This window comes from Primulina eburnea, chromosome 14 (genome assembly GCF_022965805.1).
Source record: "Primulina eburnea isolate SZY01 chromosome 14, ASM2296580v1, whole genome shotgun sequence".
Lineage (NCBI taxonomy): Eukaryota > Viridiplantae > Streptophyta > Magnoliopsida > Lamiales > Gesneriaceae > Primulina > Primulina eburnea.
The window spans coordinates 20,803,595-20,830,311 of record NC_133114.1 but is presented as its reverse complement, the minus strand read 5'-3'; the positions used below and the strand labels follow the sequence as shown (position 1 = coordinate 20,830,311).

At 37.6% G+C, this 26,717-nt stretch overlaps 1 protein-coding gene and 1 pseudogene across 9 annotated transcripts in view; one reads left to right on the top strand and one right to left on the bottom strand.

Annotated features, from left to right (window-relative positions):
- Positions 1–26,717, bottom strand: part of LOC140813059 (cysteine proteinase inhibitor-like) — a 56,594-nt gene that overhangs the window by 692 nt on the left and 29,185 nt on the right. For 2 of the 9 annotated variants that reach the window (XR_012113823.1, XR_012113824.1), the window contains exons 1-3: positions 14,365–14,645; positions 12,550–12,594; positions 72–177 (exon numbers count right to left, since the gene is read on the bottom strand). Coding sequence is in view for 3 of the 9 variants with exons in the window: in XM_073171477.1 (XP_073027578.1) it covers positions 112–207; positions 12,550–12,594; positions 14,365–14,466 (243 nt within the window). In the remaining 6 variants the exon portion in view is untranslated. Of the gene's footprint in view, positions 1–69; positions 6,596–11,625; positions 11,894–12,549; positions 12,595–12,724; positions 13,214–14,364; positions 14,646–26,717 lie in introns of those variants that run through there. The other 7 variants (XR_012113822.1, XM_073171477.1, XM_073171478.1 and 4 more) reach the window with 7 other exon arrangements.
- Positions 10,151–11,384, top strand: LOC140813058 (receptor-like kinase TMK3; annotated as a pseudogene).

Here is a 26,717-nt window from a genome sequence, read left to right as displayed (position 1 = left end):
TCAAAATATGATTTGCTTTGGGCACTCGTATAATTTTATCATAAACATTCATAGGGAGTTTAAAATTATACCTTTGGTGAATAATTTCACTTGGCTCCAACTACTCCAGTATTAGCGGATGCAGCTCTTGTTGTAAATCACTACGAACATTCTTTGATCTCCTAATCCGGTCCACGACTGAAATATTTGTTCCTCTTCTAAATTGCACTAGAAATTTAGAAGAACTTTTGCGTAGAGATCTAATATTTGAGAGAGGAATCAAAATTCCTTTTCTTGAAAAAACCAAAATAATTTGGAGGATTTTGATATATGCCATTTACGTGAATCACCTTGGAAGAATGGGTGGTGGCCATGTCTTTTAGGTCAAACTCCTTTTTTATATAATAATCCCATGACCTAATACATAATTAACATTAATGGACTTAATTTCATTAATTGGTCTAGTCCAACTAATTCAATTAATTTAATCAAGGTCCATTAAAACTTTAAGGGCTCGCTTGGTTTTTAGGATGTGATAATTGAATGATTGATAATTTGATTCATAAATGTTTGATAGGATAATATATGTAAAAAGAGAGATATATAATATCATGTGTGGTGTGAAATTAAGAAGAGTGATAAAATCATGACAAACCTATTTTTGACCAAACTACCCTTACGCTTTTATTTTAAAGTAATTCCCATCACTGTTTACTTTTTCCCCAACCTATACCTTTTTGCCAAAAACTTCAAACGCACGTCATGTGAGATTTGGGAACCCTCTCCAGTTGCTTCGTTCTTGAAGATAGGAAGCCGAGGTGAGTTCCGTGTTATTGTGCTAAATTTTTTTTACAGGTCATCTCAGAATCCAACCTATTGCCTGTTTGCGAGAGAATCAAACGCGATTTGGAAACCCTCTACATTTTCTTGCTCCGTGAAGAACGAAAGCCGAGGTTAGATCCTTGTTTTCTGTTTAAATATTTTCATAGTTCATCGCAGACAGCCACCTAATGCCTGTTTGCGTAAGAATCGAAAGCGCTTTGGAAACCTTCTCCATTTTCTTCCTCCAGGAAATTCGAAAAACGAGGTTCTATCCGTGTTATTCTGATAATTTTTTTTTAGAGCTCATCTCAGAATATATAGCTACAAACGTCGTTCGGACGATTGCAAGAATTCAACATCTACCTGCCAGTAAATTATATTGTGAGTAATTTCCGAAATTATTATTCGAGTAATCTTTTAATTTTGACTTTGACATAAACCAAAATTGAAAAAGTATGGCGCTTTGAACGCGTACATTTTTTTGTATGTTTACGTTCATTTAAATTTTTTTTTTGTTTCCGGTTAATTACTTGATTCATTCTTGTTTCACGTATGGTTTTATTTTTTTGTATTTGAATGCTATTTTTAAAATAGATAATAGATTGTGTTTGGAAATCCAATTTTTTCGTACTATGCTCAGGAAAACCAATTTATTATTCATAAATTTTTTACAACAAAGATGTTCCTATACGTAATTGTGCATAAATCATCCAACGTAAGTATAATTTCTTAATCTGTATACGAAGTTTTAAACTTGTATGTACCGTTTTTTAGGTATAATGGAACTCCATGGCCAGGTTTTCTAGAAGGGACACGATTTGCACACTTGATTCAAGGGTGGCTAGGTGTAGAGAAGAGTCCTAGCATGGCTAGGACTCCTTGGTCGCTGCCTGGGACTCCTCGCTCGAGCTGTGTGCACGCAAGCTTGCAAGGGCTCGGCACTAGCTTGGGCCGACGAGCAGGGGTTGGAGCATGGTCCAGTAGGGTCTAGAGAGGAATGTCAAGGGTCGGGTCAGGGGCTGGTGCAGTTTGGTCCATGGGGGGGCTCGATCGCAGCAGTAGAAACTCGCGCGGCTGCTCTTGTTCTGTTGCAGCGGCTCACATCGTGGTTAAGGGCTTGGGCTGGGTTCGGTTGGGTCTGAGCATGGTCCAGGGTCGATGAGGGTCAGAGGCGATCGATGGTTAAGTAGAAGAAGGTTCTTACGTGGGATAGAAGTCCTAGTGAGCCTAGGAGATACCATGCGCAGCTCGAGCCTAGGGGTAGGAGGTATTGTGCGAGAAAAAGGGCTGGCTCATGGCTTGGGGTTGGTCAGTAGGGTCCCTAGATGGGTTGGCTAGAGTTTGTCTCAAGGTGGCTCGGGCGTGGCTCGACAAAAGTAGGGAGTTGACTCGGTGGGTTCATGTAAGGGTCAAAAATCGAGTTTAATAGAAAATGGCTTGAACCGTGGGTCCACGGGAGTGGCTCACGAATCACAAGGGTATTTTAGGTAATAAAAAGAATATGTTTAAAATTTGGGAAGAAAATATTCGAGTTTGAATTAAATCGGGAATAAAACGTTTTACGAATAATTAAATAGGGAATTAAATTAAAAGCATCGTATTTAAGCTAAAATAAAATTATTAAAAATTATATTTAAGCTTAAATAAATATTTGAGATATGCCCATGTCATTAAAAGTAAAAAACAGTCAAAATCGAGAATTATCACGTCTAGGGGCAAAACGATCATTTTACACTTGGATTATACGAAAAAGGTTGGCAACGTCCTGAAGAGTCATAACACATGTTAAATGATTTAAAATGGTGATTTTGATGAAAATAAGATATTTTATGATTTGTGGTAAAGCTGTACGATTTTTACTGTTAAAATGTTATTTTTAAATACGGAAAAAATATGATATTTCATGATATATGGTAAAACTGTGCAATTTTTACTGTAAAATGTTGTTTTTGAAAGTAATGATATTTTATGCTTTAAAAAGAAAAGTAAAAATATTTTGAAAGATGTGAATTGACTGTGACAAAGAGGATATGTGGGGGATCCGTTTTAAAAAAGAACAGTGAACTTACAATTGTTGTGGGAGATCTGTTTTAAGAAGAAACGATGAACTTACAATTTTATGAAAATATCGTGAGGGAAAAGGCCCCAGAGAGAGCCTATTTACGGGACAAGGCCATAGAGAGAGCCCGACGATCGTATTTTCAAGAAGCTCAAGAAGTCACGCCTTAAGTATGTGAGTTTTTACTACTTATTATTTTATGTGCTAAAATTCTTTAAATGTTTTTATGATACATGATATAGGAGATTAGACGCATGTTATTTTTAAAATGTTAAATGGGTTATGGGAAGTGATGGAGTTAATCAAGAACTTAGAGTAGAATATGTTGTATGCTCTACTTGAGCTGGATTTAGGAGATGACATTGAGAATTTTTGCGAGAGAAATGCAATTTTTGAGATTTTAAAAATCAAGATTTGACATTGAGAATTTTTGCGAGAGAAATGCAATTTTTGAGATTTTAAAATTCAAGATTTAAGCTAAGAGGGTTAGGTATGAAGTGAATAGGGAAGCTAAGATTTTCATTTATCAAAACAAAGCAAATTTTGAGTACGAAATTCTATTTAAGGGAGGGGGGAGATTTGTAACGTCCGAAAAACCAACCTACGTAAACCACATGCATGCAAATTATTTGAATTGCTTAATTGTTTTATTTAATTGATTTTAAATGCTTACTTGATGCATATTATATGATTAAAGGTATGATTGCATGATTAAATTATTATACGGCATGATTTCATGAAATTGAAGATTTCATAATAGGCTGTGGAAAGGAGACCAGAGACGACCAAGACAAGAATAAATATTTTTCACTAAATATTTTCAAGGCTTCTTAATATGATTAAAAATGATTAATTTTTTCTAAAAATGGTAGAGTTCAAATTATTTTACAAGTCGAGCTCAATTTTACTCGAGAAGTCGATTTTGGGCAAACGATGAGTTTTTAAAAGATAAAAAATATTATTTTCAAAAACTAAATTTTATAAACTTTTATTTTACAATTAAATAGGAGTTATTGGGCCCAATTTAACTAAATTGAGTAGGCCAAATTGCTCATATGCTTGGAAGGCCCAAAACCCAAGCCCATGATCATATTCATGCAAAATAAAATATATAAAAAAGGATTCCTAGGTCTTTTTGGCACCCATCAGCCGTCCACTTCACACACTCGCACACACTAAATTTCGAAAATTTCAAAGGAGGAAAAGCTAGGATTCTTCGTCGTCCGTTCGTCCTTCCTCACCGACGATCACGTATTCGAGCGTTTTAAACGTAAATGCACGTTTTCTAAACCCTTTGATGCATCATTCAAACTATAACATGTATGTTTTTATAATTTTTGCATGATAGATACTTGTGTTCAATTATTTTTACGTTAGAACTATTATTTTCAAATATACGAAAATTTGATGCTTATATGAAAAACGCTATGATTCCTAAGGACATGTTGCCATTAGGACATGTTTTGGAGACGGGAAAAGAGTCGATAAGGGCTAAATTACATGCTGGAATCAAGCATGGCAAGGGAACAAAGCAGCTAGGGTTTTCTAGAAGAGACACGTTTTGCACACTTGATTCAAGGGGGCGGCTCGGTGCATGGCTGGGCAGGGCTCGTCTAGGTGGCAGGGCTGGACGTGGTTAGGTGTAGAGAAGAGTCCTAGCCTTGTTCACTGCATAGGAGGAGTCCCTTGGGGTGAGGACTCCTCACGCGAGCTGTGCGCAAGCTTGCAGGGGCTCGGCGCTTGCTTGGGCTGGCGAGCAGGGGTTGGAGCATGGTCCAGTGGGGTCTAAGGAGGATGGTCAAGGTTCAGTTCAAGGGCTGGTGCGGCTTGGTCCATTGGGGGGGGGGGGGGGGGGGGCTCGATCCCAGCAGTAAAAACTCGCGCGGGTGCTCTTGTTCTGTCGCAGCAGCTCGCATCGTGGTTCATGGGCTTGGGCTGGGTTCGGTTGGGTCTGAGCATGGTCCAGGGTCGGTGAGGGTCAGAGGTGATCGATGGTTAAGTAGCAAGAAGGTTCTTACGTGGCAGCCATGTGGAGCTGAAGACTGATCAGTCGACCAGAGGATAAATGCTAGTCACTTTCAAGTATCAAACTTCACCCAAAATGATAAATGATTGAAAACTTTACAATTAAATGATTTTGCGATTTATGATTTATGCTTAAAAGCTATTTTAAATAAAAGTATAACTTTAATGCATGTAATTGTATATGTATTATTTGCTACTCATGTTTAGAACATGCTGAGTATTTAGACTCACTAGGTTTGAATGCTGTAGGATTTGATGATGTTGAGGGAAGAGTTGAAGATTGAGTGGATCGACTGCGGCAGTACACTCCCGAGGGATATTTATTTTCTGTATTAGCTTGATATATAAAAGATTTAAAAAATTATTGTTAATGATTTTATTAGATTTTTTTATGCTTTATTTTATTATTAGTTGATCTTTTTAAAGTTCGATGTAGGATTTTTGGTTAGTTGACAATTTAGATAATTTTTATGTACATGAGATTCGATTTGTTAAATTAGTTTGATTTATGTAAATTTATTTTTATTAGTAATTTTTGAGTTAATGATTTGTAAAAAAAAAAAAGAAATAGTAGTAGCCGTTTCAACACCTCTGGCTACATCCAGTGCAATGCTAAGCCATTTCCTCCATTCCAGAAGCATCAAACCTTCTTTGTTCCAATTAAATAGAAACCTGCTAAGCGTCCTCAGCTTCATTAATTCGAAAACAAGATGTCTCTCGTTTCCGTATATACAATATCCGAAAAGTTTGACTAGATTGACATGTCGAACTTTTGTATGGGCATTGATCTCGGATTCGGATAGTTCCAAACCTTTGCCGCTCGTCAATCCAGGTTTCATCTTCTTAACATCAATCTTAGTTCCATCATTCAATTCCCCTTTATAAACACTTCAAATCCGCCCGTGCCAATTATGTTTTGTTCATTGAAGTTATATGTCCTAGTTTTCAGCACTTGGACAGAAAACACCAAGCAATCATCCTTGACTAATTGAAGTTCTCGAAGACCGCTAGATCCCATGATACTAATCCCTCTAATCTCTCCATCAAGGTTGGAACAAGCACTAGTAACATGACTTGAAGACTCAACTTTGGCCCAGCAAAGAAAGAAAACCAACACTCCAATAAAAACACAAAGAACAACAAGAAGGGATCCCAAAATTGCTACAGTAGGAGATCCATCATAACAATCCATCCCAATGTTCAGATTTCTATCTCTCTTTAGAGTTACACTACTTGAAAATGCCGGTACTACCCCATCAATATTATCATCAGAAACATCCAACAATGTACTCGAATTAGTTCCTGTTAATATATTAAATGAAAAAATCGAGCTTCGAGGCGTGGTCAAAACATCAACATGCAAATAACTATGTAGGACAAAAATCTTAGGTAAAACTCGAGTAAGGTTTTAATCGCCGGCCGAAAACGTTTGTAAAATAGGAACACCTTCAAAACTCTCAAGAATTACTGAAATTGTACTCCAAATTGACTGTCTGTAAAGAAGTCATACCATTGAAGAAATCCCAGAAATCGCCAAAAACTTTGTGTTGTTGAGCAAGAGAGTCTGGAGCGAGTTCGACCTGGCTAAGCTGGGCAACGGCCGGCCGATTTGGTTATTCTGAATTTCAAACACCTGTAAAGAAGTAAGCTCATTGATGTTTGAAGGGAGAAACCCACCAAGATTCTGCCACCCAATTTGGATTCGGACCACTCAATTATTCGAAAACCGCACGTTCTTCCACTTGCAAGGGTCCGAATCATTCCAATCCAGTCGACTGATTCAGTTAAGACTCTTCGTTAGCCCTAGCATGACCGCATCTTCGGTGGCTAACAGTGACAAAAGAGCCGAAAAAAGGATAAATCTTGACGCCATGAAACAAAGAAATATCAAGCAATTGGAGAAGAGAGGGAAATATTTCGTTAATATCTTTGACACAATTCAATTTGATGCTTATTATTATTTTTATGAAATTTTGGGCCCCATGTGTGGTGCTCTTACAACACTGCTAAAATGCCACATTACAACATAACTGAACGCATTAAAAAGTTTTTAAAAATAAATTTCTCTCTGGCGCGTTTTTGCACGCTCCAAATAAAAACTTCACGTTCGTGCTTGTACGTGCGATTGGAGGCATGAGGATGGGGACGGGGCTGGCCTACCCCACATGGGTGCCTTCCCATTTCTTTTTTAATTAAAATAAATAAATAAACATATAATTTTTAAAATTAAAACTAAGGAGGCCAACGGCTCCTTAATTTTATATATTTATATATATATATATATATATATATATATATATATATATATATTTATATATATATATATATATACTTTTTAAATTTTTTACTTTATTTTAATAAATTTGAAAAAGTTACAATGGCTGGCTAGTTAACAGTTACCTTAATTAAAAAATTTATTTTTTTTATTTTTTTCGAATGAACAAAATTAAGGATTCTCTTTCCTTAGGGTTACTGTGAGAAACACTCTGTGTGAGCCACCTTCCTACCAACTGTAGGTCGTGTCACCCGATTGAAATCTTTTTTTCTAGGTGAAGGTTTACTCAAATGAATCCTGATGACATAATTTCAATCTAGGTTAAGGTTTACTCAAATGAATCCTGATGACATAATATGGATGGTTGAGGAAATCAAAATTCAACCTGATGGCTATGAGCCAAAACCAACCCTCAATGATGAAGAAGTCCAAGTTGGTGTCCATCGGGCAAGGTTGTGCTTGGCTGCCCAGGTTCTGTCAACCAAATCAATTAACAAGGAGGCATTTCGATATGATATGTCATGGATTCTACAATTGACCAGGGGCGTGGAAATCGTATATATGGGAGACAATATGTTTCTGATGGAATTCAAAGCTGTCGCGGATAGGAGACGTGCTCTCCATGAATGTCTGTGGCAATTCTTCCGAGATCTAGTGGTTATCAAGGAAAATGGGTCGAAAAACATACATTCGAGGAGATATCAATATGGGTTAAATATCATAATTTGCCGGTAGCTTTTATGAATCAACCGATCCTGGAACAAATTGGAAATCAAATAGGTATTATTGAAGATATTGACGTAGGAGAGACAGGGACCTTCCTTGGAATATATGCGAGGGTGAGGGTTCTTCGTGTGGAGATGAAAGATGCAACGGAAGATTTTATCATCATCCTGACTTATGAAAAACTACCGAACTTCTGCTATGCTTTACGTGATTGTGACCAAGATGGAACTGACAACAAAAAACTTCCCTTCGGAACGTGGCTCTGGGCAACAACACAAATAGGAAGAAAGAAGGAGAGGACACCATCCCAATGAAAGCAGGCTCGACCATATGAGAGCATGGGAAGGGAAAGAAAGTCATCTTGCATGATTCAAAAAATGTTGTACATATGGAATCAAATAACTCTCCTAATAGCGGCGAGAGAATATTAGGATGCATCATGTTGTCAAGCACATATGTAGTAGATGATTGGTTTTGTCGGGGTTTTGTGCTCCTCTCGCCGCTATTAGGAGAGTTATTTAATTTCATATGTAAAGCATTTACTGAATCATGCAAGATGACTTTCTTCCACTTCCCATGCTCTCATGTGGTCGAGCCTGATTTCGATGGGGATGGTGTCCTCTCCTTCTTTATTCCTAATTGTGTTGTTGCCTAGAGCCACGATCCGAAGGGAAGTTTTTTGTTGTCAATTCCATCTTTGTCACAACCACGTAAGCTATGTCCAATTTTGCCAGAAGCATAGCAGAAATTCAGTAGTTTTCCATAAGTCAGGATGATGATAAAATCTTCCATTCCTTCTTTCATCCCCACACGAACATACTTCTGCAGGGGCTTGGACATGTTGATCCGAACCCTCCAATCTGTTCCAGGATCGATTGATTCATAAAATCTACCGGTAAATTATGACATTGAAACCATATTGATATCTCCTCGAAAGTCAGTGCTCTTATGTTTTCCAGCCCATTAATTTCCTTGATAACCACTAGATCTCGGAAGAAATGCCACGGACCTTCATGGAGGGCACGTCTCCTATCTGCAATAACACTGAATTCCATCAGAAACATGTTGTCTCTAATAGATTTGTTTTCCATGCCCCTGGTCAATTGTAGAATTCGGTGCATATGATGTCGAAATGCCTCCCTGTTAATTGATCGGTTGACAGAACCTGGACAACCAAGCAAAGCCTTGCCCGATGGACACCAACTTGGACTTCTTCATCATTGAGGATTAGTTTTGGCTCATAGTCATTAGGTTGAATTTTGATTTCCTCAACCATCCGTATTATGTCATCAGGATTCATTTGAGTAAACCTTCACCTAGATTTAAAAAGGATTTCAATCGGGTGACATGACCTACTGTTGGTAGGAAGGCGACTCACACAGAGTATTTCTCACAAAAACCTAAGGAGAGAATTCTTAATTTTGTTCATTCGAAAAATTAAAAAATTAAAAAAATAATTAATTTTATTAAAGTAATTGTTAACTAGCAAGTCAATGTAAATTTTATGTGTTTCTTATTAATTTAAATTGATTAAAACAAAGTAAAAAAATTTAAAATATATATATAGGAGGAGCTGCTGGCATCCTTAGTTTTAATTTTAAAAATTATATGTTATTTTTATTTTTAATTAAAAAGGAAATGGGAAGGCACCCATGTAGGGTGGCCAGCCCCGTCGCCATCCTCGCGCCTACAATCGCACGTGCAAGCACGCGTGTGAATTTTTTCTTTGGGGCATGCAAAAATGCGCTAGAGAGAAATTTTTTTAAAAAACTTTTTAGTACATTCAGTTATGTTGTAATATGGCATTTTAGCGGTGTCGTAAGGGCACCCCCACTTGGGAACCAAAATTTCACAAAAATAATAATAAGCATCAATTTAAATTGAGTCAAAAATATTAACGAAGTATTTCCCTCACTTTCTCTCTCTTCTCCAATTACTTGATATTTCTCAGTTCAATGGCGTCAAGATTTCTCCTCTTTTTGGCTCTTTTGTCGATGTTAGCCATCAAAGAGGCCGTCATGCCAGGGCTGAAGAAGAGTATCAACTCAATTAGTCGACTATATTGGAATTATTCGGACCCGTGCAAGTGGAAGAACGTGTGATGTTCGGATAATTGAGTTGTCCGAATCCAAATTAGGCGGCAGAATCTTGGTGGGTTTCTCCCTTCAAACATCAATAAGCTTACTTCTTTACAGGTGTTTGAAGTTCAGAATAACAAAAACGGCAGGCCGTTGCCCAGTTTAGCTGGGTTGAACTCGCTCCAGACTTTCTTGCTCAACAACGCCAAGTTTTCGGCGTGGGATTTCTTCAATTGTACAACTTCTTTACAGACTGTCAATTTGGAGCACAACCCCTTTACTTCTTCGGTAATTCCTGAGAGCCTTGAAAGTGTTCCTACTTTACAAATGTTTTCGGCCAGTGATACTAACCTTATTAGAGTTTACCTGAGATTTTTGGGCTAGATAGGTATCCGCGTGTTGATGTTTTAACCATACCTCGAAGATCGCTTTTGTCATTTCATGTATTAACAGGAACTATTCCGAGTACACTGTTGGATGTTTCCGATGATAATATTGATGGGGAAGTACCGGCTTTTTCAAGTAGTGTGACTGTAAAGAGAGATGGAAATGTGGACATTGGGACGGATTGTTCGGATTGTTCTCCTACTATAGCAATTTTGGGATCCCTTCTTGTTGTTCTTTGTGTTTTTACTGGAGTGTTGGTTTTCTTTCTTTGTCGGGCCAAAGTTGAGCCTTCAAGTCATGTTACTAATGCTGGTTCAAGCCTTGATGGAGAGGCTAGAGGGATTAGTATCATGGGATCTAGCGGTCCTCGAGAACTTCAATTAGTCAAGGATGATTGCTTGGTGTTTTCTGTCCAAGTGCTGAAAAATGCGACAGATAACTTCAATGAACAAAACATACTTGGCATGGACGGATTTGGAAGTTTTTATAAAGGAGAATGGAATGATGGAACTAAGATTGGTGTTAAGAAGATGAAACCTGGATTGACGAGGGGCAAATGTTTGGAACTGTTCGAATCCGAGATCTCTGCCCATACAAAAGTTCGACATATCAATCTAGTCAAAATTTTGGGATATTGTATATACGAAAGTGAGAGGCATCTTGTTTTCGAATTAATGAAGGAGGGACGCTTAGCAGGTTTCTTTAATTGGAACAAAGAAGGTTTGAAGCCTCTATAGAATGGAGGAAAAGGCTTGGTATTGCATTGGATGTAGCCAAAGGTGTTGAGTACTTGAAGGTTTTGCCGACAAGAGTTTTATTCACATGGATATCAAGACTTCGAACATTCTTCTTGGCTATGATATGAGGGCTAAGGTTGCAGATTTTGGGCTCGTGCGACATGTGCCTCTTGATAGGGAAGCTTTGGCTGCTTCTAAAGTTGTCGGAACTTTTGGCTATATTGCACCCGAATGTGCATGTAGCTTTTCCATTTCTTGGTAAATCAGTTTTCAAGTATATAATGATTCAGTTAGTTCGTAAGGATTCAAATGTTTCTAGTCTTAGTTTTTGATTGTGATTAGCCTCTCTGAATTGATGTTCTCATTGTAGGCTCTGGCAAATTTTGTGCTCTATATTATTATGTGATGTGAAATGTGATTTACTTGTCTTAATCAAAGAGAATTTTTTTTGCATGAATTGTGCAGAAACTGGCAGAGTATACAAAAATTGATGTTCATACCTTCGGTGTCATAATAATGGAGTTGATCACCGTAAGATATGCTTTAGACATTTCTTTACCCGACGAAAAACAGCATATAGTGGCATGGTTCCGCAGCATACTCATCAGCAAAGGCACACACTCTTTTCCAAATGCCATTGACCCGAATCTTGATCTGAGTGAAGAAAAAACACTTTCGAGTATCATCACTGTTGTAGAACTGGCTGACTACTACTTCTCTAGAGAACCTAATCAGAGACCTTGTATGAGCCATGTGGTTTATGTGCTCTCGTCTCTGGCTGGAGTTTGGAAGCCAACCAAATGTACTGATCCACAAGATAGCGATAGAATCAATCACCGCATGACTTTAGCTGAAATGATGAAGAGATGGAATGTTGTTGAAGTAATGAGTTCCCTTGCTAACTGGAATTCTACACTTGGCACCAACGATGATAAGAAACGATCATAACAAATTGACCATATCTTCGTTTACGTAGACGAATGGTCGATAAAGGATTGTGAATTCTCACTAATGGTTACTCCAATTTCCACTTCTTAATCAAAAGGAACCAACTAGCCATTGAACTCAAATATATTACCACTTGGATCTTTACTTATCTGTTATGTTTGTCGGTCATCATTTAATGTATGCATATTGTCATTTTTCCATACGGAGTCATGTATATACACTTGAATTCCATCAAAATTCTTGTTATGAAATTGGAGATCTAAAAAAATGCTTTAAATAATACTAAGGTGTAATATTAATGATAAAAATTGGTAATTTATTTAATGTAATTAATTATATGGTATTTGTTATATAAGTTCAGTATGAGTTGAAGAATAGATGATTATTTTATTTATGATGTGTGATAGCACATAGGCCTGAGTTTTTTTGTGAGATCATTTATTCTAATGACAATTAATGATCAAACAATAATGATTTAATTTAATTCTGTAGCGGAAAATGATTTAAAAATACCTTAAAATGGACCTCAAGGCCTAGAAAAAATTCGACATAATCTCCCTGTAAGTAGAACATCCCGAAAAACTCAAGAATCAGAAAATTAAAAAGACTCAAAACTGACGCTGCGATAAAAATAAACAATCACAAGCAAGTGCCGACCAGGCACAGATCAACAGATCTCAAATATCAGTTCAACTAAGACGGCAAAGCTTTAAAACATACTAAAACTTATCCAAACTAAATAATAACAAGTCAAACACCCATACAAATACTCTAGACATATCTCCGGATAATAAAACATGACATAGAACTGGCACAAACTCACAAAAACCATAAAAGCCTGGTGCTGGAAAACCACTTGGGAGATCTACCATGGAGCCCAAAAGCAATCACAGCAGCCCCCCGTAAACAACTAAGATTATGATTCTGGTATGAAATAGTTCAACAACATAACAATAACATAAATCATGCATCAATATATATGTAGATGAAATGTGAAATGCATGAACAAGGCTCAATAGCACAGGTAAACGGAGCCAAACAAACGATACGATCAGCAAGAATAATGCTCGAGCAACACACAGGGGAGCCACATCTTCATGTAGCTGAACCGTCCTGCCAAGTATGAGAGGTATGCCAAGCTGTGCTAATCAACATCCTCAACTCGGCCTCCATACAACTGTAACGACATATAACATGAATGACACAAACAACCAGAACTAGATATCACAATCTCAGCGCTCACCCCGAGGGCTACACTAACAACGGGATTGTTCAATCATATCTATAGTCACATGTGTATCAATGTATATAGGCCTATCAGCTACACCATAATCCCGAGATAGACAACAATGGCAGATAATAAAGAATATCAACAACGGGCTAACAAGAACGATAGGACTCAACATGAATGTCATAATATTATGCCCTATACTAAATGCTATAGAATATGCCACACAATGATCATATAAAACAACGAGTCATTTAGCAACACACGTAATCAATATAAGCATGTAAACAACAATAACATCACATATTTATGTTTAAAACTTAATTTATATATTATCGTGGTATGTTGTAACATAATTAAACCGACTTTGAAATCACAACAAGCACAACTTTAATCTCTTCGACCTAACAATGACAAAATACGTCGAATAATTCCACAATTCGCCAATAAAACTAAATTAATCCAACAATTTCTAAAGTTGAATTTATTTACTAAAAATCCAAATTAACGATTTAATCATTAAAACTTAATCCCAATATTCGCATTACTAATTTGATAAAAATGTCTCGGTTGAAGAATTATATTTCAAACACGTCTCAATGCTTGAACCTACAACAAATAACCTATTTATACAACTGATCTTTTTTATAAAGCAATTATTACTTTGAGCTATTGGTGCTCCTAATTTAGCGATGCTTGTTGACACGATTTAGCAGAAGTTTGATTAACCAGCTGATTCCTTTCAAAATCAAAGCTGGGGTGCCCTATCTCAATTATCTCCCATTTTCACACCAATAGAACACTCTGTTACGATGTTCACAGATTTACCCAATAACAATGCGATAAAGGAGGTGATTACGGCCAAATGATCACATTTTCCATCAATATCTTCAAATGCGCTATTACAATCTTAAACCTAAAAAGGTATATAAAACCCTAAAATCATATTTCTTACAACAACAACAACAAAATGAAAACTGTAGGATAAAACGCAAAATTGGGTCCCACAAGATGAAAATCCAACGGAGAAAAATCGCAAAAGACAGCAATTTCACACTAAAAACGACCGGAAATTCAGTAAACAAAGAGGAAGAAGAAACCTGCTTCTTGTTGTGCTCTTCAACGGCGAAACGCGCAAGATCTTCGATCTCAATGCTGTTCTGAGATCCTTCACACTCCCGAACATTTCCCGTAGCCGCCATTTTGCGAAATGCTTTGCCTCTTATTTTTAAAAGATTATAATAAAATGCTTTGCTTCATGTGTTGTACCATAGGAAATGGTGGTATTTATAGGAGGGGAGAGAGGTGTGCTGTCCAATGAACTTTGTTTTTCTACACCCAAACGCGCTGGGATAACGTGGTGCTGCCATTTGCCTCACTTTGCTAGAAGTAGGTCTCATGTGAGACCGTCTCACGGATCTTAATCTGTGAGACGGGTCAATTCTACCTATATTCACAATAAAAAGTAATACTCATAAAAAGTAATACTTTTTCATGGATAACCCAAATAAGAGATACGACTCACAAATATGACCCGTGAGACCGTCTCACACAAATTTTTGCCCTTTGCTAGTTAAGTGCCTTCTTCTTTCTTCTTTTTTTAAAAAAATATTTTTGGTGAGAAAAAGTCGATTTTTGTAGATGCAAAAGTACTAAATATTCGATGCGGATATTGATGGCATGCATGTTGAAAATTATATTCAAAATTATATTATAAATTATAATATATTTTAGGATGATATATGTTTTGCACTCAACGATAACTTGTGAAATTATATATGTTTGTGCTGGAGATAGTTTTATTTGTAATTCATTTTTTTGTTAAAAATTGAAATCATCTTCATCTATAACTCACATAGTTGTGAAAGATTTTTAGACTCTTGTAAATTTAATTTGACAGATTTTTATAAACATTTATAAAAAATTTCATAGATTTCAACAGAATTTGAATATTAAAAATAAACTTACACATGCAAATAAAAAATAAATATATTATAATATATTTAATTAATATCATTTATAAAGTTTTATATATTTATTCGATTATTATCGTTAATGTATATATATGTTTGTGTGTGTTTTGGTATACATTTTTTTACAATACACTATCGTTGTAATTAGCTGTTGCATCACACACACACACACACACACACACACACACACACATATATATATATATATATATATATATATATAATTTTTTTAAAAAAAGTGAATAAAATAAAATAAAATTAGTAAAAATAATTTATTGTTACTCTTCAATTCTATGACAATAAAATTTTATGAAAATATTTTAATCGAGCAAAACTTGCACAGTAAAAATCTCCAATAAATATAAAATATTTTACGCTCGAATAAATTGCAAGTACATGATGTCAAGTAATAATAAAATGTATCGGAGTACGAGTATTGTTCCACAAAGACAATATTACACAAATAATATTTTCAACTACTTATTCTTTAGCAAACGATAATTTGAAGTAATTTTTTAACTATTAAAATAATTAAATAACTAATTGACTTGGGAATTAAAATAATTAAATGAGCAAACTCAAATGAGTAGTAAAAATTCAAGTGAAAAATGAATTTGTTGGGAATCTTGGTTCACCTACCTCTCGTTATTTAACTAATTAATCTCGACAATGATTCATGTTTTTGACAGAATTTCCTAAACGATTAACACTCCCTCTCGAGCTATACTAAACTAATTATACACAGTAAAATAATTAAAATCTCTTCAATTATTTATCAAATGTAAATTACATGTCGATTTATGAATTTCTCTAGCTTTCGACCTATTGGACTATGACTATCAACGTGTATTTAACTTCATATCTCTATGTTAATTGTAAATTCACGGATCATGCTACTTGTTCATATTGCAAACTATTCTTTCGAACTCACTCGCAATATGATATATTATTAAAGTTAGCTATGTAATAATTCTATGAAAAACAATAACACAATCAAGAATAAATCAAAAGTCGAGAATTTAACTAATTAAACTAAACAGTTTCGGGTAAGATTCTATTAAATCCCAACAAATGCTAAAAGTTAGCTATAAAATTTATTCTAAATCAACAAAACTATGTTTATAATACGATGTTTAAACTAAAAATACTAGACGGTTGGAGAACAGATGTCACGCTGCTTGAAAATCCCGAAAATCTTCGATTTCTCTTCGAATCCGGACTTCTCTACCAGTTCCCTTTCTCCTTGGCTGCGTGAATGATTGATAGACTTAATTTAATTGTGGTGATGTTAGTCAAAACCAGTAGATCGTATTAGTATAACCAGTAAACAGTATAAGAAGCAAAAGCTCCCATATCACCTTTAACAAAGCAGTACTCTTTAAGTACTTAACGGCTTAGAAAAACAGAAGCTTAACTAAGCAGAACTTGGCTTCACTAGATCAGTACTTAACGGTTTTTACTCGATCATTTCAATCTTAAATGTTATCGTTACTTTACCTAGTACTAAGCATTAATTGACCATTAAATGCTGTATGTGGTAATTTAATTCGTTTTACCAGTTTTGGTATAAAACAAGACCGATTGTGTTGAAAGCTTTATGCAGGATCCTTTTTAGGAAATAAAGTTTTTTCTATCAAAAGTCAAATGAGTCATTTTCGATTATAGACGTTGGATTCAAGTTATCTATATATATGTGGATCAAACCCAATTAGAGAACAATGCTGATCATTTTATCTACCCAACGTTATATTGAGCAACCGCGAATCAATCATTATCTTCTAGCTCAACTTGCAGAAAAGCAGTACACACTTCATATTATACATCTGATCTTCGGAGATCATTTTGTACTGCAATTTCTTCACCTCTTCATGCAAAACACTTTACTATATTTTTGAAGAAGATTTTGTAATCTGGAAAATAGTCTTTTCCAGAACCTTGTTATATTGAATTATATTTTGTTGAGTTACTAAGAGTTTCAGTAGGCAAAATGTAAGTCATGCTGAAGTGAGTGTGTACAAGTGTGTACTGTAAAATCCAAAGTCTTTTAGTGATACCTTCTGGAAACAGAAGAAGGGGAGACGTAGAAGATTTTATCTTCGAACTTCCAGAAACAATTAATGTTCTACTGTCTACTGTTATTACTGTTTTCACCTTACTCCATCGGATCTTTTCCGTACTTATTATTGTGATCTGCTGGACTTACGTTTGAACAAGAACAACTACAATCTTTAACATGATTCTAGCACACTTTGCGAAAACTATCGTTAAAGGAAAGAGTTTATTCACCCCCTCTAAAATCTACATCGATCCCTAACAAGTGGTATCAGAGCAGATTTCTCTTGTTCTGAAAATTTACAACAGCTATGGCACATTTTAGCAAGGTTCTCATGTTCTCAAAAGAAGACTTTGATGACTGGAAGATCCGGATGCAAGCTCACCTTGCAGCTCAAGATGATGACATGTGGTATGTCATCACAGATGGTCTATTAAAGATTTTAAAGCCTAATACAGATGTTGCTGTTACTGATGGTGCGCCGCAAATAATTGAAAAACCAAGAAGCGAATGGACTGGTAAAGATAAAAAGAAAGCCAATTTTGACAACGTTGCGAAGGACATCCTCTATAAAACTCTTGATAAGAACACCTTCAGCAAGATCAAAATGTGTTCTACTGCGAAAGAAATTTGGGAAAAGTTCATTCAAATATGTGAAGGAAATGAGCAGACGAAGGAAAATATGCTGTCTGTAGCAATGCAGAAGTTTGAAAATCTGAAAATGAAAGCTGGTGAAACTCTGAATGAGTTTGATGAACGTTTCAGCAACTTGGTCAATGAGCTAGCAGCTCTAGGTAAAGAGCATGTCAACAAAGAGATAGCACTCAAAGTAATGAGAGTTTTACCTAGAGAATGGGATGTAAAAACCATAGCTATGAGAGTATCTAAAAATTTGAACAAGTTAGAACTGCATGACTTGTTTGCTGACTTAAAAGCCTATGAGTTTGAACTGGAAGTGAGAAGCGGAGAAGAGCCCTCTTCAAATCTACCTATCAAGGCTCTTGCTGCTACTACTACTCCTTCTGCTACTACTGTAGTTGTTCCACAAGCATTACCTGCTGTCATCATTGATAGCACATCTGAAAAGACTGCTGAACAGATCAGCAGTGACGCGATGTCTTTGTTTGTAAAAAAGTTCTCCAGATTCATGAAAAAGAATCATCGAGCCTACCAAGGTCCCAATCGAAACTTCAAGAAGGATTCACCATCTGGTGATATGGCCTGTTTTATGTAGAGCCCAAAATTAGTACACGTAAAACAAATTCATTTATTTAATTTTAAAATGAGTTTCGCGATTCATGAATTATTTCAATGAATTATCTTAAATTATTTATGTTTACGTGATGAACATTAAAAATATTTTTCTTAAGTTCATGTTTCTAGCGAATATTCGATGCATGATCGGGGAAAAGAGACCGGCGACGATGTTTGGCAACTTTAAATGTGGTATTTTATTTTTAAATCAGGATTGAGGCCTTTTAATTGATTTATTAAGTTTTAAAGCCTAAATTATTTAATTAGAGATCTTAGAATTTTAAAACTTTTAAAGTTTAGAAAATGTTTCGTTTATTTTAAATTAGGGAACTTTGCTTTGTAGTGGGAATTAACATTTTTATTAGTGTTTTATTAGCATTTTGATTAGCATTTTATTTAGCATCATTAATTCCTAATTAAGCAAATTTTGATCCCCTAATTAACCAAACACACGCACACACACACTCACACACACAAATACACGGCACACAACACACACATGCACATTTCATTTCATTTTCAGAAATTTTTGAGAGCAAAAACCTAGGGTTCTTCAAGCTAGGAGTAGCCGCCCCTCTCCTTCGGATTTTCCAGCAACTTTTCTTTAATTTCGTTGAAAGCAATTAGTGCCACGATCGTCTCGGATCAACCCTCGCACTCGTTCTGTTTCGGTATCGGTTCGGTAATTTTAACATCATAAGGCACGTATATTCTTTTGTTTATGCATCGATCTCGTCATATTATGTGTTGTGTTATTTGTTATGCGTAAAAATCCATGTGAATGTTGTGTAAAAGTTTGAGTAAATATGGTTGGATAAATTTTGAAACGGTTTTTGGATCAAAAATCACAATTTTGCTATCATTTTTAATACTGCGATTTTTCGGTCGGTTTTCTGGAAAAACTTTCATCATATAAAACGTAGAACTTTTTGATACCTTCGATTTGACAGTAAATTAGAATTATTTGGATAACAATTGAGTGAGTTATGACCATTTTTCGTGGGACTGCTCAAACCGCGTTTTCTGAAAATTATGATATTGATGTGTTCTTGAAGTTTTATGGTTTCAGGCTTCGTTGGGGATCGACGGGTGATCGCTGTTGCTTATGAGTTTATTGTTAATGAGGTTGGGATAGTTATTGACGTTCCATTTCGTGTCGTTAGGCACTTGGGAAAATGAATAGTCGTAAAAATCGTATTGTTGTCAAAAGTCGTGTTCGCGGGTTTATTGGGTTACTTGTGATACGTGGTTGTTTTGGGGCAATCGTATAGGCTTGAATTAGTGTTATAGTATCTTAGAATGGGTCGCGAGGTGTCGGTTCATGGTCGGTATGATCGAGTTAGGGGGATTAAGTCACAAGCACATATATTCTCGTTGGTTTTCTTCCACCGCAGGTACACGAACACCCACACGGACCAGGGCACGGGGTCTGTGACTTTGTTTCATTCACGGTGTCAAATTTGCGAGCCTACACGGACCGCTACACAGACCCTGGCACGCGGTCCGTGCTCTTCCTTCTTTTCAGTATGTCTTTTAGCGAACCTACACGTACCCGTAGCCGGACGTGGGCACGGGGTCCGTGTACTCCAGTTTTGGGAAATGTTATTGTTTGTTTTGGTGTTCATGTCATGGCTTAGTACGATGATTAAATGAGGTCGAGTCCCGAGTGATTTAGAATGTCATAAGCTATTTATTTACTTTGGTGGTGAGCACGATTACCTACGTCTAAGCTTTGCAAGATAAGTTATTCGAAATCATGTTAGTATATTGCAGCAGCGGCCCCGAGTGAAATCCAACGAATCTCTCAATGCCAAATAAGTATGTTTGACGTGCAAAGAAAATATTTTAAGTTTTTGAGGTATGCTAAATGTCTTGTGACCAAATTATGTATGGAGTTGGAAAGCGGTAAAGCATGACCAGGGACCAACCCACCCCGTTAAATCATGAACGAGTTTAGATCAGGATTGGAAAGAGGTAAAGAATGACCAAGGACCAATCCACCCGTTAAAGCATGAACGGAGATCTCATGTATGTGGCAGTGGATCTTCCCTATGAGCCAGTACTGTGGTTTAGTCTAATCAGGCGATTTATGTTATGGGTCATTTGCTTTGAAACATTCCTCTACGCAAAATGATGAAGTTATGTATGTACAAGTATGCAAGCATGTTTATGAGAAGTTTTCATGTTATGACACGTCTATGTTATGTATGTATGTTCAAGTTTAATTGCAAGTTCAAGTTTCAAGTTATGTATGCTCTATTTTAAAGTTTCATGTGGTTTTTTTTATTACGTATTTACTTGTTACCATCCAGTTTATACGTGTTGAGTCTTTAGACTCACTAGACTTGATCGATGCAGGTGAGGATGTTTTTGAGGAGACTAGGGGTAGGGACCAAGGAGCTGGCTTGGACTGAGCACGAGGTTAGACCCGAGGACCGCCCAAGATTTAAGTTTTATGAAAATGTTCTAATACTTTTGTCAAACTTTATTTTTATATCTTTTGTTGCAACAAATTTTGAGACGTACAGTTTATTTTATCGAATTTCGAAGGTTCACGATTTATGTAAGAAAATTTTAATTTTTCCGCAAATTTTAAATAGTTGAAAGTACGGTACGTTACAATTGGTATCAGAGCGGTGTTCTTGTAATGGGTTACGCCTACTGCCAGTTGCGAGAAGCTCACGAAGCCACACCTCAAGTCTGTAAGTTTTAAAGGTTTAAATTAATTCATGTTGTAAGCATTAATTCATGATTTCAGTATGTCCATGTTTTAAGATCAAATTACGTGCATCTTATGCTATTGTTATTAAATTTTTGCATATGGGGTTTACGTGTTGGGTAAATTGTTGAAATAGTATGCCTCCTAGACGTGTGATTAACCGTGAAGCAAGGGAGGAGGACAGAGAGACCCGAGATGAAGAGAGGGTCACTCCCCCTCGTCCACCTCCGGATATGCAGGTGCAGATGCTTGCAGGTATGAATCAGTTCTTCGCGCAGTTTGCGGTGAACCAGGCTGCAGTGGATGCAGGGGCAAGGCCCCGACCGGAAGCTGTGTATGAACGATTTAGGAGGATGAGTCTGAAAAAGTTCTCGGGGATGGCTGAGGGATGGATTAAATCCATCGAGGTGATATTTGACTTTGTGGAGCTGGCAGATGCATATAGGGTTAGATGTGCCACCTTCTTGTTGACTGAAGATGTCAGGCTATGGTGGGAAAGTGTGTCTGTGTCGGTTAACTTGCAGACTTTGTCTTGGACTGGATTCAAAGAGGTATTCTTCTCCAAGTACTTCACCGAGGAAGTACGATCCAGGTTGACCAAGGAATTCATGGCGCTGCGACAGAGAGACAACAGCTTGGCAGAGTTTGTGCAAAAGTTTGAGAGGGGGTGTTACTTTGTACCCCTGATAGCTAACGATGCCCGGGAGAAGTTAAGGCATTTTATAGATGGATTGCGGCCGATCTTGAGCCGAGATGTCCGAGTAGCTGGTCCTACTACATATGCAGTTGTCGTGTCAAGAGCTTTGGCGGCAGAACAGGATCAGAGGGATATTGAGGCTGACAGGCAGGGCAAGAGGCCCTATCAGGGTCCACAGCAGCAGCATCAGCGACCCCAGCCTAAGAGGCCTTACCCGAGGCCGCCAGGGAAGAAGCCTTATCAGGGACCACCGAAAGGCAAGGGTCCTGTCCCACAGCAGAAGGCTCCTCGGAGGTCGGGAGAGTACCCGGTGTGCCCGAAATGCAACCGCCATCATCTGGGACAGTGTTTGTATGGGTCAGGCAAGTGTTTCAAGTGCGGAGAAAGTGACCACATGTTGAAGGAGTGCCCTCAGTGGAGGCAGCCTACCCAGGGGAGAGTGTTCGTCATGCATGCTCAGGAGGCGAACCCAGACACAACCTGGCAACTTTATTAAGTCAGCAGTATTAAATTTTTTCATGCATGCATGTTTATCTTGATCTGGGATTATTAGTGTTCTAGCTGGTATTTTGGTGTCTTTCTTTGCATAAGGGTGATATTAGAACTTTTGGGGATATAAGTCGTGTTGTGTTATCGTCTCTCAAGAAATATTTTCATTAAGAGAATAGCTACTCAGGCCTTGATAGATTCCGGGGCCACCCATTCCTTCATCTCGGAGACGTTCGCTAGTCACCTGGATATTAAAGCCATTGGACTCGACGTGAATTATTCAGTGACAGTCCCATCTGGGGAAGAATTGTTAGCTACTAGCGTGGTCAGGGACTTCGATCTTGAACTGCAAGGCCACCTAGTATATGCCTATCTGATAGTACTACTGATGCCAGAGTTTATTTTGGGTATGAATTGGCTGACAAAGAACCGAGTCCTGATTGATTTTCAGAAAAGGTCGGTATTGGTTATACCATTGGGCATGGAGCAGTTTCTATTTGAACCAGCTAGATGGAGGATTTTCCCACGCATGATCTCCCGCATGCAGGCGCGTAGACTTATGCACAAGGGTTGTCAAGCTTTCTTGCCCAGCATTGTATCTGCACCTGACGTACCCACTCCGTCATTATCAGATGTGCCAGTAGTTAGAGACTTCCTAGACGTATTTTCTGATGACGTCACAGGTCTGCCACCAGAGAGAGAGGTGGAGTTTGCAATCGATATTATGCCAGGCACTGTGCCAATCTATAAGGCACCGTACTGTTTAGCTCCAGCTGAGATGTTGGAACTCAAACAGCAGATGCAGGAGCTTCTTGACAAGGAATTTATTCGCCCAAGTTTCTCACCGTAGGCCGCACCAGTGCTCTTTGTGAAAAATAATGATGGGAGCATGAGACTGTGCATCGATTACCGAGAGTTGAACAAGGTAACGATCCAGAATAAATACCCACTCCCAAGAATCGAAGACTTGTTTGATCAGTTGTAGGGAGCTACAGTGTTCTCTAAGATAGATCTTCGATCGGGGTATCATCAGCTGAAGATAAATGATGCAGATGTTCATAAGACAGCCTTCAGAACCAGGTATGGGCAATACGAGTTCTTAGTGATGCCGTTTGGACTGACGAATGCTCCCACAATTTTCATGGACCTCATGAACCGAGTACTTCAGCCTTACCTTGATCAGTTCGTCATAGTATTTATTGACGATATCCTTATTTACTCGAAGAGCCACGAGGAGCACGGTCATCATCTGAGTACAGTTTTGCAGAGTCCCAAGTTATTTGTGAAGTTCAGTATGTGTGAATTCAGAAGGTAGCGTTTTTGGGTCACATAATATCTAGCAGCGGTATTGAGGTGGATCTAGCTAAGGTAGCAGCAGTCAAGGAATGAGTTGAGCCGAAGAATGCGTGTGAGATCCGCAGTTTCCTAGGCCTAGCGGGCTACTACAGGAATCTTATACAGAAATTTTCTTCGATAGCAGTGCCACTCACTTCACTGACCAAGAAGAATGCTAAATTCGTGTGGAGTGACGAATGTCAGAAGAGCTTCGATACTTTGAAGCAAGCTCTTATTTCAGCACCAGTGTTAGCCATGCCAACAGGGCAAGGTGATTTTGTGCTATACACTGTTGCATCTAAGCTCGGGTTAGGTGCCGTATTGATGCAACAAGGTCGGATTATAGCCTATGCTTCCAGGCAGTTGAAGATGCACGAGAAGAACTACCCGCCTCACGATCTAGAATTAGCCGATGTTGTCTTTGCATTGAAGATTTGGAGACACTACTTGTACGACGAGAAATGTCAGATTTTCACTGATCATAAGAGTCTCAAGTATTTCTTCATGCAGAAAGAGCTGAATATGAGACAAAGACAATGGTTAGAGTTAGTGAAATATTACGATTGCGAAATTAGCTACCATCCGAGAAAGGCTAATGTTGTTGCAGACGCCTTGAGCAGAAAAGTCGCAGTTGTAGCACAGTTGTCAGGGCAGAGATCTCTTCAGTATGAGATTCAGAGTTTTGGTTTAGAAGTTTATCGCAAGGGCAGAGCTCCGAGGCTATCTAATCTGAAAGTCCAATCTTCTTTCCTATACCGTATCCGTGCAGGTCAATCTCCAGATGAGCAGTTACAGAAATGGAGATTGAAGGATGAAACTAAGGGCAGTGCACTCTACACAGTGTCAGATGGTATTGTGAGATACAGAGGTAGAATGTGGGTGCCTAGTAATGTTTCGATCAGAGAGGATATCATGTCATAGGCACATGCATCTCCGTATTCCATTCACCCAGGAGATACCAAAATGTACGAGTGTCTGCAGATTTTGAATTGGTGGCCAGGAATGAAGAGAGACATCCGCCGATTCGTGTCTGAATGCCTCACTTGTCAGCAGGTGAAGGTAGAGCATCAGAGGCCAGTAGGAATGCTTAAGCCGCTCCCTATCCCCGAGTGGAAATGGGAGAACATCACCATGGACTTCGTTGTCTGTTTGCCAAAGTCAGTCAGAGGTTTTATTGTCATTTGGGTCAAAGTGGATCGACTTAATAAGTCAGTGCACTTCTTGCCAGTGAAGATGAATTTCTCCATGATGCAGTATGCAGAGCTTTATATTAGGGAGATCGTTCGATTGCACGGGATCCCAGTTTCTATTGTGTCTTACAGGGACCCGAGGTTTACAACGTCCTTTTGGAAGAGTTTGCATGCAACCATCAGGACGAAATTACTTTTCAGTACAGCTTTTCACCCGCAGACATATGGCTAGTCTGAGCGAGTGATTCAGATCTTAGAAGACTTGCTGCGAGCTTGTATAATAGATTTCCATGGGACTAGGAGTCTAATCTACTTCTAGTGGAGTTTACCTGCAACAACAGTTTTCAATCGTCTATAGGTATGGCTCCCTACGAGGCATTGTATGGAAGGAAGCGCAGATCGCCTCTTCATTGGGATGATGTCGGTGAAAGAACATAACTTGGTCCAGAGATTGTTCAGCAGACTGGAGATGTGGTGGTCAAGATCTGAGACAGGATGAAGACCGCCCAGAGTCGTCAAAAGAGCTATGTTGACAAGAGGAGAAGAGATTTAGAGTTTGCCGTGGGTGATCACGTTTTTATAAAGATAGCACCTATGAAGGGGGTTATGAGATTTTGGAAGAGAGGCAAGCTCAGTCCGAGGTTCATTGCATCATTTGAGATTCTCGACAGAGTTGGGACACTAGCTTATCGTGTAACATTACTGCCGAATCTGGTCGGTGTGCCCAATTTGTTCCATGTCTCAATGCTGAGTAAGTACCTAGCTAATCCTTCGCATGTACTGAGCTATGAGCCGTTGCAGCTTGCTCCAGACCTGTCATATGAGGAAAGAGCTATCCAAATCTTAGACAGACAGGAGCGGAGGCTTTGAAACAAGGTGACCCAGCTGGTCAAAGTCTGGTGGCTAAACCAATCAGTGGAGGAAGCCACTTGGGAGACAGAAGCAGATATGAGAAACCGCTACCCGGAGTTGTTTGGTAAGATTTAAATTCGAGGACGAAATTTTTATAAGTGGGGGAAGAACTGTATGACACCCTAAAAACAAAGGTGCATAAATGCATTTTAAAGTTCATTAGTATGAATTTTACTATTTTCATTTTAGAATTTTTCCACTTTATTTTTCGGTACAAATTTTATTTGTCCAAAGTATCTAGAAATACATTAAAATACATCACAATACACTTAAAAAATTCATCAAGTACTATGAGGTTCCAAAACCAAATACCCAAAATATAATAAAATATTATAATTAAGTTCAACATATATGTTAACTAATTAAATACAATAATTATTAAGTTCAATTTAAGATAATTTATAATTAGATTCAATACACATGTTTAATATAATAATTAGATACAAGAATATAATAATATTAAGTTTGGATAAATATAACTTTTATTAATTTAATAAATACAATAAAAAAATATATAGATAAGTATGAATTATCGGCTATATATATAGCTGAACACTTCATTTTCAAACAACCGAAGAAAGAAACAGAGGCTGAAAGAAGAAAGAAGAAAGGAAGAAGGAAAAGAGAAGAAAATAGAAGAAAAATCTATACCCTTTCCGAAAAATTCCAATAAATCACCAACTATTCACCTCATATCTGAAAACAATATAGCACTGGAGGTGATATAAAAGGATCGATCAAAAACAAGAAAATTAAACAAAGATATTCCGAGAGACGACAACGGAATCCCGTTTCAAGCAAGGTAATCTACGCTCATCTTTCTTATAGCTA